A 21,293-nucleotide genomic window follows, 5' to 3' on the forward strand; every position below is an offset into this window, starting at 1 on the left:
GAGGTTAATGGCAGATGACAGTATCTTCTGCAGACACAGACCTCACACGAAACATCTTAATGTTTCTGGTTTTTACAAACTTTAACTTGTAATTTTTTAAAGGCAAGTAATTTTGACTGCGATACAAATTCAGTTTAATTATACAACATAATTTTACATTCTTTAAAAATTACGTTTGTTTATTTTGCATGAAACTAAACAAGAAGTTCTAGCAATAACTAATCGCCTACTTTCATTTGATACGACACGGACCACATGGAAAACGATGCCTCCAACAGATCTTTATTGCCGCGAAAACGTCTTTACCGAATTGTTACCTAGCAACGACAAGGGGATACACAGAGACCCTCAGAGAATCTGCCTTGAGAAAACACGGAACACATAGAAAATTATTCTTCCAACATTTCATCTATTGTTTCGTTTATTCGTTGCAGCGGGAACGTGTTTATCAATCCGTTGCCTAGCAACGAAATTAGGGCTATACATAGAGACACAGAGACTGAAGGGAGGGATTTATGAAGTACGCCGCCGAGATGGGTTCAGGTGACATAATATACAGTTTCATAAAGATTGGCTCAGGAATTGATAAATTGATAGGGGGATTCACAGAAACACAGGGCTCATTATGACCTCATAAGCCTACTTTATTTTTTTTTTCAAAATAAGGGACGTAGGCTAAAAATCTGCGATCCAAGAACAGTCACATTAAACATGCATGATTTTGGTTTTTAATAAATTAGCTGACTTCCCAACGGACTTCAGCCGGTATCAGTATAAAATGCAAGACGTGTGATACCCCACGGAAATGTTCAGAATATATAGTTAGTATCCCATGTACGTATATATAACGATACAGTTTAATCATGGTTTATGATCAGAAGAAAAATTTACACTAGTTAGAAAGTAATATGCCCTATAAAGCGTTTGCATCAAAGGTTCGATTTATAAATAACGCAGTAAATTAATATAATTATAAGAGGGAATATTGTTTGCAAACTAATTTAGCCAACCCTCACACAAACTTGAAATAAACATACAAGTAACTGTGCAGTATGAGGTTCTCACAGCGGCGCTTTTAAGAGTTCTATTTTCTGCGATATAACACGGTGCAGTACACGGCTTTATACCCCAGTAGATCGAACTTTTCCTACAAATAAGTGCGAATGTCCATTATGTGTGAGGGAAATATATACAACGGCCGCTCCACAGCTCAAGCGGTTAGTCGCTGGCTTACCACCGCGGCGGCCCGGGTTCGATCCCCGGTCTGGTCAAGTGGGATTTGTGGTGGACATAGTGGCGCTGGGGCAGGTTTTCTCCGAGTACTTCGGTTTCCCTTGCCAATCTTTATTCCACCAACTGATCCACAATCACCCTCACCTATCATATGGGGCTGGTACAATAGGCCACAAGTGGTCCTAGTACAAGGGACTTAGTCCCACCCCACTAGCATTAAAAAAAAGTACATGCAACATTTCGGAGGTATATGATGCCTCTGTCTTCAGGACATACTTCAAAGATGGAGGCTGCATGTGACTCCGAAACCTCGGAAACATTTCCCACATTCACAACTTGCAAAAACCAAATATACTGTAGCGTGGTAATCACGTTCCCATGGCAACAGCTACTCACGCAATAATAGAGAAAAGGTAAGGTAAAGTTGTCCCTGTGCATAACTTCTTAAGCACTATGCCATGAAGGCGTATGGGGGAGTGGATGTATAGATCCATATTTTCTTGACCTCGGCACTAGCTGGAGGTGAGTGGTCAGTCATGCCCCTGCTTCTTTACCCCAGTGGGAAAGTCTCCAGTGCCCACTGGACAGGAGGTAGGGTGGACCCCAGTGACTTTCTGTACGACGTGGAGAAGAAAAAATTTGTAACCCTACTGGGACTCGAACTCTGACCCCTCAGTCGTCCAGCTCGTAGCCATTCGCTATACCGACTGCGCTATTCCGGCTCCTGGCAATAATAGAGGTACTGCTATAAACGGCGTTTTCTTCTCGGTCCGTGCAAAGGTCCGTGCAAAGCGACGAAATGGGAAGCTAGTGCCTGAGGGTATAACTGGGCCACCCTGTTCCTGGGGGATATAAATACGGGGACCTAGCCCTCCAGGTTGGGGGAGTCCCGAATCTGAGTCAGTAAAATGTGGTCATGAGTCCCGCGGCACTTGCACCTGAGAATGACTGAGTTGGCGAAGACCAGCAGCAATTGTAAAGGACAAACCCATCCTCTGGTCAGAGATGATGCTATATAAGGACCATAACCGTAAGTGCTCAGTTGGAAAATAAAATTACTTGTCGCCTGGAGAATAAACAGTTGGAAGGGAGCCGCCGTTCAGAGAGGATTTGAGCCCGGAAGCAGAGGAATTGCCAGTGCTAGAAGCCGTTACCAGGAGACGAATAGCGGAGGCTGTAACAGACTGAGAAATCTAGTCTGCATGTTTTATTGGTTTATAAAGTGTGGAGACCAGCGATGGCGCTATAATTAAGTGTAGTCACGAGTTGCGTGTTAAACTGATCAATAAATCCAGTCTCCAGTCCAAAACCCACTGAGAGTCATTCACACACGTGACAGTATGAATTAGAATTAGCAGTAAATTATAGGAAAGCCTAAAATCAATACTGTACCTGTTCTTATCGTAAAATAATCAAAATTTAATGTAATTACACGTGAAATTAATTACTCTAGACAAATGAATATTACGATGCTACTGATAAAGGCCGTGAATATGCTAATCACAATTCAATAGTAATATCATAATGTTTAATATTAAAAATGAAAATACGGGTTATGAGTGTTTTGTAAATAAGCATTTTTCATTAAAATTTAATCTGACGACAGAGAGACTACTCTTGGTAGATTTTACTATCAGAATTGATTACCAAAAATCTGCATCTGAGGCGCTATATTGGTGCAATATGTTACCATATACTCAAGCAGTGCCATCATGAATTTATTGCATTAAGAGATATTTCGAAACAATGTAAATCGCGGAGCGAAACAGAAATCGATTCATGAAGAACACAGAATTTTCATGGTTTTTACAAGCGCTGGAAATGTATTTGGTACAGAATTTTATAAAGAAGGAAGATGTGACTTAATAGAACTTATGCTAATATCTTACACAGGCCTACAAAAAAAAATTTTTTTTTGGTGTCTAGGATTTTAGAACTAATTTTAGTTATATTTAAGGCGCTGAATCTAAATATAAAATCAGTTTTTCTCTACCAGCTCTACTTTTTTAGATCAGCGTTTTTGTAACGTGCAGTTCTACACAAAATGTGCAGTTCTAATTGTATTTTGTGCAGTTCTAAATCTCATATGCAAGGATTGGTTCCTGTATATTTGCCCTATTGTCAGTCTGCTGTCCACTGAGTTCCCNACACAACGCACAAATAAGACACATCACACAAGATAACACAACACTCCGAAACAAAACACAGCACACAAAACTACACAAACAATGAAGGACACACTACACACAATGAATGCAATAAAAAAGTAAAGCTATCCCTGTAACAAGCCGTGGAGACCCGTAGGGTTGTGAGATGTTGAGGTTCCCACATTTTCTAGACAATCGACTCATAGATGGCGGTAAGATTGTCAGCCTTACGCGCCGGCCGCGCTTTACTCCCCAGGATAATTATTTATTAATTCCTGGTACTTATTTCTGTTAGAGGCTGAGTGAACCCCAGGGTCATAGTGCGGTCGGAAGGATTAGGTCAACTGGGAAAAAATCCAATGACCTCATCGGGACTTGAACCCGCGGCTTCCGGCTTGTAGCATAGTGCCTCAAAATACAAATACAAATACAACTACAATTATATAAATTAATATATGTATATAGTAGTACAGATGGCATTGTTCTTCATCGCCTGGATTCTTCATAAAATTAATTGCTTCTAGAAAGCCAAGGGTGCACCATCACAGTTTCTTTGAATACTTAATGCCGTGGCTACGCGTAGTTACCACATATGTTTTAAGCAGTTGCCAGGCAACGGAACGATGGGAATGTGTTGCTTCGTGCACTAGAAAGTCTATTAACATGTCCTTGCAACCTGACCAGAACCATATAAATGGAGACAAAAGGAAAAGTGGAGTTATATATTACAGTCTTTATACGTTAGTTATAATTGATGACTATAAATATGTTTAGTTTAATTATTTAATTTTATTATTTATAGGTTGAACATGGAGGATCTAACGGAACAACGCCATTTCCAGAAAAAGAAACAGGTAAGAAACTGATACGGCCTTCCGGATATTTACAACAGCCAAATTTATAATAAGCTAAAAGAGATGTATCAAAATTATTAAAAATAGTTCACAGAACAAGGTTGGAAATATGTACTCATTCACCATAGGGCACACATACTTTCTAAATGTGCTTTTTTTTCTTACCTCACTCTTCATGTTCAATTACGGCAGAAGCAAACCAGTTTTTGCTAATTCAGTCGCAATGAAATAGTCATGAATTCATTTTCCTTCAAGAAAACCTGCTCACAGACCTATACGATAGTTTTGAACGAGTAAGTGTCGACTTTGGATTATGTCGATTTCATTGCAAAAATCTATACCTTTTTTAAAAAATAATTTTAATTTTGGGTGACAGCGTTTGATTCTTTTTAAATTAAAATTTTTTCTAAAAATCACGAGGAAGGCTGATGCCTGCCCCCTTCAGACGTCAATGAACGTGGCAAATACTAAAATATACCTACTGCCCCAGTAGTGATCTCGAGGGGCAAGAAATCACGAAATATCTCGGTCAAGGTCGCCGAATTTCATGCAGAAACCCGAATTTGGGACTTCCTGAATATGAAGAGGAGAGTGTTTCCCGCTTGACAGTGATATCTGGTGAAAGAGTGACTATCTAGATAATTACGGACAGTAAAATGATACAGGAAGAATTGTCTGTAGACTAGCTGCAGTTGTCAGTACAACTTGAATACTGCGTCCAACACGAGTTGCTGCCCTACTTTTTTGCAGTCACAGCGTAAGATAATATTAATATTTAAAAATCAAATAGTCAAGAAATTGGTCCCTTGGGATGGGGAGCATTGTCGTTTCAACTACCCTGAACATAAAACCAGTAGGTTCCACGAAAACACTGGTGTCCATACATGAAACTAGGCTGTCTCGCATCCGAAAGGACCGGTAATTTGGCAGTCATGATAGTGGGAACCTCAAATCTCACAAAATGATTTTTAATATTATGAAGTGGTATGGTTTGGATTGTGCCGGTCACGGTAGCCGAGTGGCCTAAGGCATGTACTGTCTTCGCTCGCTTGGAAACCGAGATCGTGGGTTCGAATCCCACTCAGTGCATGGATGTTTAGTTTGTGTGTGCGCGTTTTTCTGTGTTTGTGTACAGGAAGAGGCCTTGCGACGAGCTGATCACCCGCCCAAGGAGTCCTACCGAATGTTTAAGATCTAGAAAAACCGAAGTGAACGAGGAAGTTCATGAAGGTAGGCCTAGCCCCACTGGGGCTGTAGTGCCAAGAAAAAAAAAATGGTTTGTATTATTAATCGAATTTATTGGACACTCTGATTCACCGCATGCTACATTTTACAGTTTCCTATCACACACACACAAACACACTGGTGCCCACAGTTACATCCTCACTGCCGTTACTTAGTAGCGGCTTTCGACGGCGGACGTTTTCTTTCCTCTGGGTTCCCTTATTGTCCCCGGCCACAGCTACTAGCTTCTAACAGCAATAGATCACAACAACTAAACCCCAGTAATTCTGTGACTAAAACTCAAGTCAAGGTCAAACTCGAAGCTATGTTACGTACTGTAATTCGGCCATTCTGTCAACCAGGAACAGGAGCAATTTGACCGAACGACCAGATGATTTTCTGTCAGTTGTGTTATACATCCACCGTAGCCCAACGAGGCGTTGGAGGCGAAGAAAACGGAGTCCAGTGCCCACCCTGCTGGGTGGGGGGGGGAATATAAATAAAGGGACCTGACCCTCCAAGTCGAGGGAGTCCTGAATCCGAGAGTAAAATAGGGCCATGTACCCCGCGGGACACGGACCCGAGAATTATTGCATTGGCGAGGCCTGCAGAAATTGTAAATGACAGACCCCCCCCCTCGTCAGAGAGGTCGCCCTCATAAACAAACCCCAAACTCTCTGACAGTAACAAAAATGTGGTCTTGGGCTCGAGATGGGAGCTTGAAACGTGGCACCACGCTAACGTAAATGTGAAAATGTGCAGTTTTGAAATCCATGACCACGCTTCGGAGTGGCGTATTCGCACGCCTTTCCTACAAGATTGTAAGTCATTTTGCAATGTAAACACTGGAATGTTTGAAACGTATTACACGCCCGGGGTCGAGTTTCCACGTGATCATTTCAGTCACTGTACGAAGATGGGAGGGGTGGCCGTGCTGTTGCTGAAGTAATAAAAACCGAGCTGTTGCTTGCTGAAAAAAAAAAATCAAAATTTTGGAAAGTGCCGAAGAAAACGAAGGTGATAGGTTAGAAACTGGATTGCTATGAGAGAAGCGATTGGTCCATCAAGAACACTATCGGTTGAACTTGTATCTAATTATCTAAGCTAATTATAATTATAAACAAATGTCGCGAATCACACCAAAAATGTTAATTACCTACTTGAGAAAGTTTATCCATAGATAGTGAAACAGGATACTACGTGTCGACTCGTGCCACTGAAAGTGAAATTAAAAATTACACTACCTTACTTGGCCACTGGAGATGGATTTAAAAGCCTAGAGTTTTTTGTTCCGAATGCCAAGAACCACAAAATGCAAATTTCTTCCTGAGACTTTAAAAGCCATCAAGTTAGCTTTGGAGGAACATTTACAGGCATGTAAAAATTACTTAATTTTCTAACGCACAATAATAACGTGTCTTGGTTAATGTGAAATTACCTGTCAGGTGAGTAAATATGAACTTCCATTAAAATTTATCACCATTCAAAGTAATAGAGAATTGAGATATTTTGAACATACAAAATCATTTGATTTTGAAAAATAAGGGATTTGTACCTTAAATGTTTGCTCATCTCAGACGTGTCATTAGGAGAATTCAGTTACCACGACTCTTCACCGCCAGGGATTGACTTACTGACAATGAGGGAAACTGAATAATTAAAAAATAATACGTATTTCAAAATTCTTTATTTCAAACGAAACATTAATACAAGGATAAGAAAAGAGTTCGATAAAACCACAGCGGAAACTTAAGAACCGAAACGAAAAATGCATACATAGAATAACCACTAGGGAAAATTCATAATTTCCTGCCAATCCGCTTGGTCGAAATGTTGCGCCTTACATCGGTCACAATGTTCAGGAGCGCTCTGTCGACTGTTTCCCGACACACATGAATCAACTGGTGATATCGGGTTTGAAGAATTTGGTATTGTTCTCCGATAACTTAGGCGACAGTTTGTTTGCATCTTTTAACTCTTCTCCCGACACTTCGGCAACGTTTCCGCACGGGGTGCATCACAGAATTGACACTCACGCCTGTAAATACGCCGGATTCAGGGGAAAAAAACAAACGCTGTTTCGTTATTTGTCACGCCTGGCTGAGAGAAACGTGGCGAGTGGCAGGAGTGCGCTCACGCCTACGCATTCACGGCTGTTGTGTTTACACGAGCTGTAACTACGGCCGAACTACATTCACGCCTGTTATTAGACGTGGCACTACGCTAATGTAAACACCGCTTAACCGTGAACGTGTCTTCCATTATTGTTGTCCTCTCGTTGCCGTGAAAGCATGCTTGTTTGCGAAACCGTTACTTAACAATGGCTGCTTTATAGTTGCTTGTTTCGTGGTCGTTGCCTAGTAACGGGTATACGTTCCAAAATATTTTATATTCAGAATTATTATATATAAATATCGGAACGTGATATATGTGATAGAAGTAACATTTCAAGTTGCGACACATGAATGAATATTCTTCACAGCAGTTTTGATGCTTTCATGTACAGAACAGACACAACGATATGCCATGATGTATTTGAAGTCTCTAACTTATAACGACTCCTTTCATCTCATAGGAAGCAGGCAAATGTGACACAAGAAGTTTGACAGAAAAGAAATACATGCATTAAAAGAATAAGAATTGAGTCAGAGAGGACAGAAACCCAGTTCTGACATGAGCCTCACAGCTAGACAAGGTCAGACGTCAAAGCACAGGCGGCAAACTTGAGAAAGTAAAGAATTTTTTTTGACGGAGCATCACAAACTCGTTCAGAATTTGGAATTTTTCGTGTGACATCAAAACTTCGTGGTCTCAGCTCGTACAGCGACAATGCTAGGGGCTCGACAACTGGGAAATTGGAGTTTACTTCACGTTGAGATATACCTCAACTCCCCCATACATCTCCATTTCATAGCGTTCAATTTATTAACCATTTTACTTCTTGACTTTTACGACTCCTATCTGGTACACAAATCACGGAATTCCCTAATGGTGTTTTAATTTTAAGAAATTCTATTTGGTACCATCAATCCGGCAGATAACAGTTGCCGAGTGATGTAAGGCATAAGCCGTCTTCGTCCGCTGAAACACTGGGATCGTGGGTTCGAATCCTACTCAAGGCATGGATGTCTGTGTGCGTTTATTCTGTGTTTGTGCTGTCCTGTGTGCAGGTAACGGCCTTGCTACGGACTGATCCCCGTCCAAGGAGTCCTACCGACTGTGTAAAGATTACGAAACTGAAAAAAACCATCCAGATTCCAGCAAATAATTGCAGAGCCATAGATAGATGGATGGATGGATGGATGGATGGACGGACAGACAGACAGACATATAGATAGATAAAAAGTAAAGGTATCCCTGTAACAGGCCGTGGAGGCAATAGGGTTGTGAGATGTTGAGGTTCCCACATTTTCTCTAGACAATCGGCTCATAGATGGCGTTGAGGTTGTCAGCCCTATTCGCCGGCCGCCCTTTACCCCCAAGAATATTCCGGGTACTCATTTCTGTTAGAGGCTGAGTCGATCCCAGGGCCATAGTGCGGCTGGAAGGGTTAGGCAAATTAAAAAGAATCCACCTCACCAGGACTTGATACCGCGACATTTCGGCTTGTAGCATAGTGCCTCAACCAATTATGCTACCGCGTGCCCCTTAGTTAGATAGACAGGTCAATTTGTATCAGGAAACAGAGTTCACTCGTTTATTTGTTTTTACGTACTAAATATTAAAAGATAAAGACATCCTCGTGTTCAAGCTCTACGTCATTCAAACGAAGTTGAAATCAATAACACCGTTGAGCTTCACGCCCAGAAATCATTATTCCCAGTGGAAATAAATGTGAGTACCCATAGGTTCAACCCATGGGTTGAACACGGATATACGGGGTGGAAAAGGAACCAATTTCCACTTCTTCAGCCATACAATTGTACAAGCCATACACGATATAAGTAACTAGTACTGCTATCGTGTAGACTGTTTTCTGGGCAGAGAAACTGTGAATCAGGCACATACACTAAAAGTCGGCTCGACTCTACCGCCTGAGTCTGCCCTCACGAAGTCATCCCATTATCTACTGTATGAACTATTCTTTAAGCTTTCAAATCTCTGGCGTTTCCTAATGATAACCTATCCATTTTTTGTGTGTCTACGGAGTTGAGTTCTTCTTGAGAAACTGACAGTTGCTCAGCTACTAGAAATTCCGCAGTTGCACTCCCGTATTCACAACAGCCTGCCAGTTTTCTAGGACAAATGCCACATTCCCAGTCCATCTCATCGTAATTTATTTTACGTACTAAGAAGCTCTTAAAAAATAAGTTTTTTAGAGTCCAATTTAGGCTTATATTCAGCTGGTAAAAGAAACTTCAAATGGGCACCTTAAATAACATTTTTCGGAGAATTTCATGTCACTTGAATTAAACGTAGAGGGGAAACCCAGTTTTAAAGTAACGTATAATACGTACGGGTATGACTGACATTTGAAATGCTGACGTAACAACACGATAAGGATGTAACTTTTAGGTATATTCTAATTTACATTTTCGTGAGATGTGTTGCCATGCGAACATAAAAAAATACTTTACACTTGACATAGTTCACATGCTGGTAATATACACAAAAATAGCAATCATTAAAGTACCTTGTAAACATACTTTGTATTGAGTGTAACATAACAAAAGGTCATACAGAAATATGATGCACTATTTTGCTTCTGTCAAGAAACAGGTCAGTAAATGTGTGCAGTAAACAGCGTTTCTCTAGTAACGGTAATTGCCAATTATTTCACATTTATCATCTATTAATGTTTCTCCGACTCCTCAGATACAAGAATGTACTCATCCGTGTATCTATGTTCCATTGAAGCTTGTTGAGCGCTCCGTTCGTGGATGAAAAGGCTACAGATATTCAATGCGATCTGTAACGGCGATAACAAATTTTAATAACAAGTACCAGAAATATCTGATGATTCCGTCATTTTCTTCAGCTGAGACTAATACAAAGGTAAAACTATCCGTGTAAGAGACAGTGAAGGCACATAGGGCTGTGACACATCCAGGCTCCAATATTTTCTTTAGACAATCGGCTCACAGATGGCGGTAACGTTGTCAGCCTTACGAGCCGGCCACCATTTACCCTCCACGAAAATTCCTGGTACTCATTTCTGTGAGAGACCGAGTCGACCTCAGGGCCATAGTGCGGTTGGAAGGATTAGGTCAACTGAAAAATCCGCCTCTAGGAAATATATCAGTAAAAGGTAAAATTGTCCCTTGTATTTAATTAAGCGGTAGGCCATGAAAGCGTATGGGGAAGTGGATGTATAGATCCACATTTTCTTGATTTCGGCACTAGCTGGAGGTGAGTGGTCAGCTTCACGTCCCTGCCGCTTTACCCCCGGGGAAAAAACCCGATACCCATTGGAGGACCCCAGAACCGATCTGGACGACGTGGAGAAGAGAAAATTCTTGACCCTACCGGAACTCGAATTTCGACCCCTCGGTCGTCCAGCCCCTAGCCAGTCGTTATACCTACTGAGCTATCGCAGCTCATAAATGTATCAGTACTAAAATTTATTCATCCACTTCTGGAGATGACTTAAAGGTAGCAAATATTCTGTCTAAATTACAGTTTTAGAACTTAACCTCTGTGGGAACCGCCCACATTGAGCCAAGCGCTAGCCAATAATAGTGTAGAAACCATCCACTGCTAAGCAACAGCCCGGCAAACACGTTTCGTCGGGGACACGTTCCCTGAATAATCGATCCATCGCTAGGTAAAGCCTACATATCACTGCTAAGTAACGACTGAAAATCGGGTCTCCAGGGAACTAGTTCAGCAGAACGCAGTAAGCAAACAGCAGAAACTGATGTTCTCTACTAGGTCGGAGCGGAGGTGGACTAATAGAGAGAGAACCGACTACATGAGAAAGATTTTATTCACACGACTTCTCAGCAACCAGCGACCTTCAATTATTCAAACAGAAATTCGACTGTATATGTATCACTACAATAAATATTTATATAACTGTTTAATAAGTGGTTCTCTCTTCATACATCGACAAATCCCACACCTTCAAGCTTCGTGCCGTCCTCATCTCCATATTTCATACCTAATTCCATCCCTGAAGATAGAGGCTATATTTTCCTCCGAAACGCCCATTGACTTTCAATTGACTACACGGTGTTACATCCCAGAAGATTTAACTCTTGAAATAGAAATTACGCTAGGTCGCCATGTTGTTTTGTATAAAACTTGAAAGAGAGATCATGAACATGGGTCCAGAAAGTGGGAGATTATTCTAGCTCCTAGCTGAAGGAAGTACGTCACATATGTATGAGCCTTCCTAGAGATGAATCGCCCCAAGGTCAAGTTCTCTGTATGGCGTAGTGATTGTGAACCGACTTGTCGTTGATATGCAGAGAGTGTTCCCTACAACCTCACACCTCGCCCTTTGTGTAGACACAGTAGCCTGAATCTCGCGAACAACTTCCCCACCCGTGCAGCGAAAGTGCAAAATCATGGGGCTTATATACGGCACTGCAGCCACAGACTTCTTCAGACGCGAGATATTCCTGTTCACATCATACGTTAGCATTGAAACTGCTGTAAGCAGGAAATATTAAGTAAATCCATTGAGTTGAGTCATTCTTGAGAATCTAATATTCGCACTGAAACTAAATAAAATAAATTTATTTTGTGGAAACTCCAATGTCCATCACCTACTTCACAATAATCTGTCAACTGTCCTTATCCTGAGTCAAATGAACCAATCCAAATTGTATGATCCCGTTTATTTCAGTATCATTTTAACACAATCCTACGTATCCCGAGTTCTCGCTTTTCTTCAGGTTATCCTACCAATTTTTTACGCATTTTCTTCTTTCCCATTTGTGCTACATGTCTGGACCTACTTATCAATGATTTGGTTATCCTAGTAACATGTGGAGAGGACTATAAATTTTAACCTCCACATTACGTAATTTTGAAAATTCCTATTACTTTGAAGGGTTGCATATTCTGGGATATAACTCTGTGTAGTCCCTTGAAAATAAACCGACGTTTCGGAGGAATATGTCGCCTCCATCTTCAGGGTAAAATAAGCCAGAGACTTTGAGTGCTCTAAACGACGTTATATCCCAGAAGATAGAACTCTTCATAACCACAGCATGTACCTCAGAAACGTCCGCAACGATGATCACATCACACGGTATAAAGGCCAAAGAGCAGAATCAACACCAACAATAAACCACCGTGAATACCTAAAATAAATAAATACTTTCAATGTTACGTTACTGTATCAATTTCGATAAATTATTGTAACGTGTTTGGAGTATGTACTTCCATGGTAACACAATAACAGTGAGCCCTTGCGCAGAGAGTGCTGAAGCAACGAACGCGTCTCCCCGGAGATGGACAACATAAGGCTCGTTGCCTAGCAGCGGACTGTCGATGGGACCGCGAGAAATGATGTCTGGTATCCGGTCGGCATAACGCCTATATAAACGGAGAAGAGACAGTCTTGGGACAGAAACCGCCGCTGAAGACAGTCGGGATCCAGCCACGGCCAAGGATAGTTGAGATGTCCCACTGACGTATTGGGCCAGAAGTCAAGTGACACTGCAAGTGGTAATATTTGTGAAGTGTGTAAGTGTGAGTGTCCAGTAAAGATTCACTAAATCCGAGACCCACGTGAAGTTATTTGTCACGTGACATACCCAACACGTGACATTATTAACAGAAATTTCTTTGTATAATAATTTTAATGCCATCGGCAAACCCCAGAAGTGTCATCTATATTACATATGCCATAAACACTGGGAAACATACCGCATAACTGCAATGTGGCCGAAAATAAATCTAGACACACTTTTATTAAAGTATGGAGGAGAAAATACATTTCCCAACTTCAATATTTAACTTAAGGGACAAACGCTGACGGCCGGTACAATTCTGGAATCTAACAGAGCAACACTTTCCGTTCTATATAGGTTGACAGTTATCAGAGTTGGCAATAGTTAGCATAGGACCATAAATTGTAGTACTAAACGACAATTGACTATACTGTACCGCGTAGACCAGCTCCTATACGATGACAATGAAATGGGCGGAGTTACCAGGGCCTTTTCTGGGCAACGGCTCCGTAAACATGTTTCAACAGCAACAGACACAAAAGCAACAATGAAAGAGCTGTAATTTCGATGTGGTACGTGCCGAGATGTATTATGCAATGGGCAAGGCTAGAGCTTAGACAGTTCCGTACAGGAGTCTGTGAAGAGGGCACTTGAACCCGGAGGCAGAGGAACAGACATTGTTAAAGCAGTTACCAGGAAACGTCTAGTAACAGATTTAGAATAATAACTGTTTGACAGTGAACTGTAAAATGTGGAAATAGCGATAGTGTTGTAGTTATTTGTAGTTACGACCTGTAAGTGGTCAATAAACCAATTCATCAATCGAAGTCCCGTCTGCAGTCACTTCATACTATGTGAAAACATGCTGTTGTCGAGATTGTAATATCCACCATATCCAATTGTAACGCATGTCTAGAGAGCAGTACTGCTTAATACAAACTGTTATTAGACCATGTTTATTATGTAAGAATAATGCCGATAATTTAAGAAATTAATTTAAACGGGGTTTTTGTTAAGTACCCGGTAGGGTCAAGAATTGTTTCTTCTCCATGTTGTCCAGACCAGCTCTTAGGTCCACCCAACCTCCTATCCAATGGGTACCGCGGGTAAAGCGGTCGGGGCGTGAAGCTGACTACTCACCTCCAGTTAGAGCCGAGGTAAAGAGAATATGGATCTTTACATCCACTCCCCCATGCGCCTTAACGGCGTACTGTTTAATTAGTTAAGCACAGGGACAACTATACGTTTTACCCGTTAAATTCACAAGAGATATTACAAATATTTAGGTTGATAAATATAAGATTCTCACAGTGGCGATTAAGATGTGACGCCGCTCAGTGTGGTACAATTCCACCAAAATGGAGGTACCGTCTCTATGTTTGTGTTTAAATTAAACGTATACGAGGCACGTAACCAGCAAGACGCAAGAAACAAACATAGCTATGCTTGTCGAATCTGAGGGTCCCACAGCAGTGATTATGGACAGTTATATTTTCTGCGTTGTAACGCCGTACAGTCTGTTGAACTTACTACGTGGCTTTATATATAACTCTTCACGGCTCTGCCTGGTTTAATCTCCGACCCTGAAGATGAAGGCAATACTTTCATCTGGAAATTTAGTGACCTTCTTAGAACTATACACTGTCACATTCCAGAACAAGTTTCCTTCAATATTTGAGATATTACTTGTATACAAGGATTCTTTAGGCAATATTCCTTCTTATCGATGTATCTTAATTAAAATGTTGCTTCTTTATTGTTCTTGGAATATTCTTATGAAAATAAACATTTTTCAATATAATGTTCGTTCAGGGTACACAGTCTAGAATCTTCCAATTTTCAAACTAGGAAACCGAAAGAATATCTCTATAGTTTCTCTATGTCCAATCTAAGCGAAAATATTCCAGTAAGAGGCCGTGGAGGCCCATAGGGTTGTGAGATATTGAGGTTCCCACATTTTCTAGACAATCAGCTCACATATGGCGGCAAGGTTGTCAGCCCTACGTGCCGGCCGCCTTTTACCTCCAAGAGTATTCTTGGTACTGATTTCTGTTAGAGGCTGAGCCGACCCCAGGGCCATAGTGTGGCTGGAAGGATTAAGTAAATTGAAAAAAAATTCCATGACCTCATAAGGAACTGAATCCGTGACCTTCCGGCTTGTAGTATAGTGCCTCAACCAACTACGCTACCGCGTGCCCCACCTGGAAGGATTAGGTCAATTAAAAATCCAGTGACTTCGCCACTTGTATTTAAGGGAGCATAAAATACCGCTATCCTTTGATATTTATTAAATTTTGTTTAGATGGTCTGAATGATATAAAGGAATGGTTACTGGAAATGAAGTGAAATCCTAGTTAATTAAAAATATATCAGAGAATTTGTTCAATAAATTAGGGCAAGCTTCGTCTCCAACATTGGCCTAGAGTTCTCACACTTTAGCTGCTACAGATCAATATTTTAATATGATATGGCTATTCAATCGGAAGGAATTTTTATTATCCCCGGAAATCGGTTTAAATGTGATCAGTATAACCAACATGAAATAACGTATCCCTTAGTCCTTAGGTTTCCTGCCAAAAACATTGATATTATATAACACGCAAAACCATATTTGCACCTCAGTCAAATTGACACAAACGGTAACACGTCTGCTTTGTATTCGAGAGGTGCGCGGTTCGAATCTCGGTGGGATAAAGACTATGCTAACTGAGAAATCATATGGTTTTCTTCATATCCTCCAGGAAAATTATAATATATCACGACCGCTTCTTTCCAATTCACGGTTTATTGTTATCAGATCATTCGACACTCTACACTCTCAGTTACTGTGAGCGTCGTGAAATGAATAAAATAAATATATTTTTACTTCGTGTTTTGTTCAAGTCCCGATGAGGCCACTAGATTTTTTCAACTGACCTAATCCTTCCGGCCGCATTGTGGCCCTGGGGTCGACTCAGCCTTTAACAGAAATGAGTACCAGGAATATTCTTGGTGGTAAAGGGCGGCGGCGCGTAAGGCTGAAAACCTCACCGTCACCTATGAGCCGACTATCTAGATAATGTGGGAACCTCAACCTCTCACAACCCTATGGGCCTCCACGGCCTGTTACAGGGATAGCTTTACTTTTTTTGACTTCGTGTTTTACTTGGGTGTAAAATTTGTTGCATTGGATCCTCATTATATAACATCGGGTCGGGCCCAATAGAAAACACCGTTTCCTGACAAAACCGTATTGTTTTACGCATGTTTACCGATCCGTTTCCTAGCAATGTATGTGCGAGTTCATCTACGAGGGAACCTGTTTACTGAGCCGTTGTCTAGCAATGAACTATTCCGGCTTTCAGGCGTCATGTCACAAAACTATATCCATCTTATACTTCTGAGCCGTGTACTCTGGTGACTATAAGCGTTTCTTAAGAATATTCTACATCCTTCTTCAAGGTAGAAAATAGTGGTAATGAGTTCTTACGAAACATTAGTGACCACCTGCTACAATACTCGTACATGGTTGTCATAGTCTCTAAGGCCGTAATGTGAATATTCACGAATGCGAGAGCCCAAATCACACACAAACAGAAATACTTTTAAGACAAAAGAAAGAACATCTGATAAATTTATTTTATGTTGTAGGATTTGAGGTCAAACCATAAATAGAGTTAAAACAGACACTGAATTAAACCGACAAAACTTTCAAAGGGCGGCTATATTTAAATACCTAAGCTCAATAATACACTTCAAAACGAAATAGAATATGACATAAAATATAAAATCGTAGCTGCCAGTCAGTGCTTTCCCGCTTGTATGAGGTGCTCGGCAAGAGGTAGATAAGAAAGGGCATGAAAATAATAATATATTTCCTCCATTTAGGGGTTTGTGTGACTATAGACGGGGTATGGATTGGCTGTAGGATTTACTGATCACTTGTATACACAATTCGGTACTGCATTTTACAGATCATTGACACATACAGAGTAGTGTCTAGTGACGTAGAGGCTGATATAAAAACTATATGCATGAAAAGCTAGAAGCTAAAACTCAAGACAGGAAATAAGAAATGGTAATTTTAACGGGTTTGCCTGTGGTTCTGTATGGGTGTGAAACTTGGTCTCTGACATTAAGGGAGGAACATAGACTGAGGTTGTTTGAGAACAAGGTGTTGTGGAGAATATTTGGACCGAAGAGGGATGAAGTGACAGGAGGTTCGAGAGAAATGCATAATGAGGAGCTTCATAACTTGTACTCTTCTCCAAGTATAATTAGAATGATCATGTCAAGAAGGATGAGGTGGGCAGGTCATGTAGCACGAATGGGGGAGACGAGGAATGCGTAGAGGATATTGGTCGGAAAACCAGAAGGAAAGAGACCACAGGGAAGACCAAGGCGTAGATGGGTGGACAATATTAGAATGGATCTTAGAGAGATAGGATGGGATGGTATGGATTAGATAGATCTGGCTCAGGATAGGGACCAGTGGAGGGCTCTTGTGAACACGGTGATGAACCTTCGGGTTCCATAATATGCTGGGAAATTCTTGAGTAGCAACAGAATTGACGGCTCCTTTAGAAGGGCTCAGCTCCATGAGAAAGTAAGTAATTCTAACGGGGGTTAAGGCTAAAATATAAGCCCGGGAAGCCAGAGAAGAAGAAGAGGAAGAGGAAAAAGAAGAAGAAGGGTCTGAGGTTCTCACAGCCGTGTTATGAATAGTCCTATCTTCCGTGATGTAACACCAGTTAACACAATTTCTACACGGCGCCACATCCCAGAAGACGGCTTTCTTCAGAGTCGCCGTGAAAACCTCAAATCTTACATAACACCGAGGAGTCCGTTGAAAGCCAAGTTAATTTTGAATGGACTATAAGGCGTCATATCAGAGAATATTTTTTTCTCTCTTTTTTGGTTTGAGGTTCTGAGGCAGTGACTATGAACAGTACAGCCTACTGGGTTGTAACGGCGTGTAGTTTGAAGAGAGCTCGGCGTTTTTTCCTTCCGCGAGATACAACCTGTTTTTGCTTGTTTTACTCTTTGACCACGGAGACAATATGATCCTAGGAAAAGTGAGGCTGCCTTCGAACTACACGACGATACAAACTAAAAATGTTTTCTGCTTATTATCCCCCCCTCAACTCAAATTTAGAAAATCCCTTTCATAAATATTACTGAATATAAGAATAGACCAATCCAAACTGTAGCATGAATTGATGTCCCGTCCCGCCTAGTGCTACATTTCACTCATGTAGCCTATTATATTTTTATATCAAAAGTTAAAAGTCATTAGCAGTTAGCTTCTGGGAATATCATAGGAGCATTTCACATTGTATTTTACGAAAACCTGGGAACAATTAGCTCTGCGGTTGACGACAGTATAACACAGAGAACAGGAAAGAAACAGTCTTCTTACAACCTAAAGAAGGGCATTTATTCATATGCACACCAATTTCTGTACTATATTAAGGAATCGTTATGTTTTATAAAGAAATAAACGCAAGAATTTTTGAAGAGCAGTACAACGTAAACGCTTCAATTCTATGGCAACAGCTAATTGTCTGGAACAAATCACGTCATATAGGATCGCTGCGAACCGCTTCCATCTGTTTCCTTCCCTTACAACCTGGCTACAGATTCAGAGACCCCGGGTTCGATTCCCGCTACCGGATTTTCTGAGAAGCAGTGGGTCTGGAACGGGGTCAACTCAGCCTCGTGAGGATAACCGAGGAATTATTTCAAGGAAACAGCGGCTCCGTTCTAGAAAACCGAGATTAACGGCCATGGGGATCCGTTGCGCTGACCACGCGACAGCCTATATCCGCTAAACTTCGCACTAACTTCGCCAACAAACGGCGTCGCTCGGTCGGTATAATTCGCCTGCGGACTACAGGCCACGGAGTTTTTTTTTTGTTATCCTTAAATATCTTCGTAGCCCCAGTTTTCCGCTATATTTCAACTTCAAAATTCTGTCTTTATTTCTCATGTCGCAACCCAGATTTACATATTATACCAATCATAAATTCCTGCTGGCTCCTAGGAACAGTTCTGCTTGAGTAGCTAGTAGACATTCACATACTGAAGAAATGCCCACCTTTTATGGAGCCCGAATTTTCATTACAGTGTTAACAGCAGCCCGCATCGTAACGTCCTAACTTAGCGTACTACGAGTATGCTTCGTTTCATGACTCTACCAGCTTCGAATGACAGGATGGTAATGAATAATGAAGTTGAAAGAGTGTGGAACGAAATTATCGTGGCCAACATTCAAGTAGCATCACTTTATTACCTTGGAGCGAGTGAGGATAAAGGAAGGCACTTGACAAAGGCCAAGCATATTCATAAGTGGTCCATTCTTTCGTAAGAGGGGATGTTATACAAGGACTATGAATGCAAGGGTTGTCGAAAAAAATTGTGGTCGTGAGCCTCAAGGGGCTTGGCGCCAAGACGAGTTGCCTCTGATTCTGATTCTGATTGACTCCCTGTTCCAGTTAGCGTGTCGGTTAGTGAGTTAGAGAACTGCTGGGGAAGCATCTCTCTATACGATATAGAGTGGAGAAAAATACTGCTTTTACCGGGACCCGAACTCAGACCCCTAGGCCGTCCAGCCCGTAGAGAGTCGTTACTTCCGACTCCTTTGGCGTAAAAAGAAAACAAAAAATGCAGTCTCCTATAGCTCAGTTCTAATCGTCGTTAAATGAAAGTTAATTGCGGTTTCATAAATAATTACTTTGTTGGTGATCTAATCCCCGACGAGGTCACTGGATTTTTTTTTTCAATTAAGCTAATCCTGCAGCCGCACTATGATTGTGGGGTTGACTCAGTCTCTAACAGAAATGAGTACCAGGAAATTTCCTGGGGGCAAAGGGCGACTTGTGTATAGGGCTGACAACATCACCGCCATCTGTGAGCCGATTATCTAATGATGTGGGAGCCTCGACGTCCCACAATCCTATGGGCCTTCACGGTCTGTTACAGAGACAGATTTACCTTTACATTTTAGCTAATAACCGCGAAAAAATTATGAAATAATTTTGCAGACACTTTGATTTCAACACACTAGGAATGTAAGATTTGAGGCTTTCACGGCGGTGACTATGAAGAAAGCTGTCTTCTGGGATTTGGCACCGCGTATATGTGGTGTTAACCGATGTTTCGGAGGAACGTATCGCCTCCATCTTCAGGGTAGAAGAAAAAATATAAGAAATCTGCAAAGCGAAGAGACCGTGAGAACCGGTAAAAGCAGACGTCGGTTAACACCACATATACACGGTGCCAAATCCCAGAAGACTGCTTTCTTCACACTAGGAATGCATTGCCGACAGTTAGTTTGGTTTTGTTTCTATTGTCTTCTCAGTCTCTAAATAATATTTGCATGCAAAAATGTACTAATTTTATCGTCGCGGGTTTCATGTTTCATTGAAATTACAATATAGGTGACTATTTATTAACAATAATATTTGTTAATCAGTTTCCATTCATATGAAATGCTAGCACAAACGTTTTCGTTGTGAACAATTTGCTTCTGTTGCAAAGCATTTGTAATGGAATTCAGACATCCACAAATCTTCTATATGTACAAATTTGCATATGCTATATTTGATATGGTATGGAAATAATGTGTAAATTTCATGAGTTCCAAATTAATTAGAACATACTTTCTCACAGTGTGTTTCGTAGATTTAATGTGGCCCCTGAGAATTATCAATGTTACATTTGGACAAACAATTTATGAATATAGGAAACAAATGAATATCTGTGTAGTAAGATGAGGGTATTTCCAAAACACTATTAAATTATACCAAAATATTTTTTTTATTGTTAGTGGGGTGGGACTAAGTCCCTTGTACTGCGACCACTTCTGGCCTATTGTAGCAGTCCCAGATGATAGGTGAGGGTGATTGTGAAGCGATTGGTGGAATGAAGATTGGTAGGGGAAACCGAAGTACTCGGAGAAAACCTGCCCCAGCGCCACTTTGTCCACCACAAATCCCACTTGACCAGACCCGGGATCGAACCCGGGCAGCCGCGGTGGGAAGCCAGCGACTAACCGCTTGAGCTATGATACAAAACTATAATTTTGCCAGTAGTTTGTTATATGTTTGAAATTTGGTCTGTCTTGTTAAAGGAAGAATATAGCGAGAGGGTGCTGAGAAAGGGGCGTTGAAGAGAACATTTTGACTAAGAGAGATGAAATAATAGGCGAGTGGAATAGATTGCAGTTTATACTT

At 41.1% G+C, this 21,293-nt stretch overlaps 1 protein-coding gene and 1 long non-coding RNA gene across 2 annotated transcripts in view; one reads left to right on the forward strand and one right to left on the reverse strand.

Moving 5' to 3' along the window:
- LOC117282185 overlaps nt 1–21,293 on the reverse strand; it is a 245,528-nt gene that overhangs the window by 159,399 nt on the left and 64,836 nt on the right. The gene's annotated exons all lie outside the window — the stretch shown is intronic.
- LOC111862492 (angiopoietin-1 receptor) overlaps nt 1–21,293 on the forward strand; it is a 259,584-nt gene that overhangs the window by 156,067 nt on the left and 82,224 nt on the right. Inside the window, exon 3 of the mRNA XM_033750790.1 lies at nt 4,183–4,234. Within this exon, the coding sequence (XP_033606681.1) occupies nt 4,183–4,234 (52 nt within the window). The remainder of the gene's footprint in view (nt 1–4,182; nt 4,235–21,293) is intronic.

The sequence above is a fragment of the Cryptotermes secundus genome, unplaced genomic scaffold (assembly GCF_002891405.2).
Source record: "Cryptotermes secundus unplaced genomic scaffold, Csec_1.0 scaffold882, whole genome shotgun sequence".
Classification (NCBI taxonomy): domain Eukaryota; kingdom Metazoa; phylum Arthropoda; class Insecta; order Blattodea; family Kalotermitidae; genus Cryptotermes; species Cryptotermes secundus.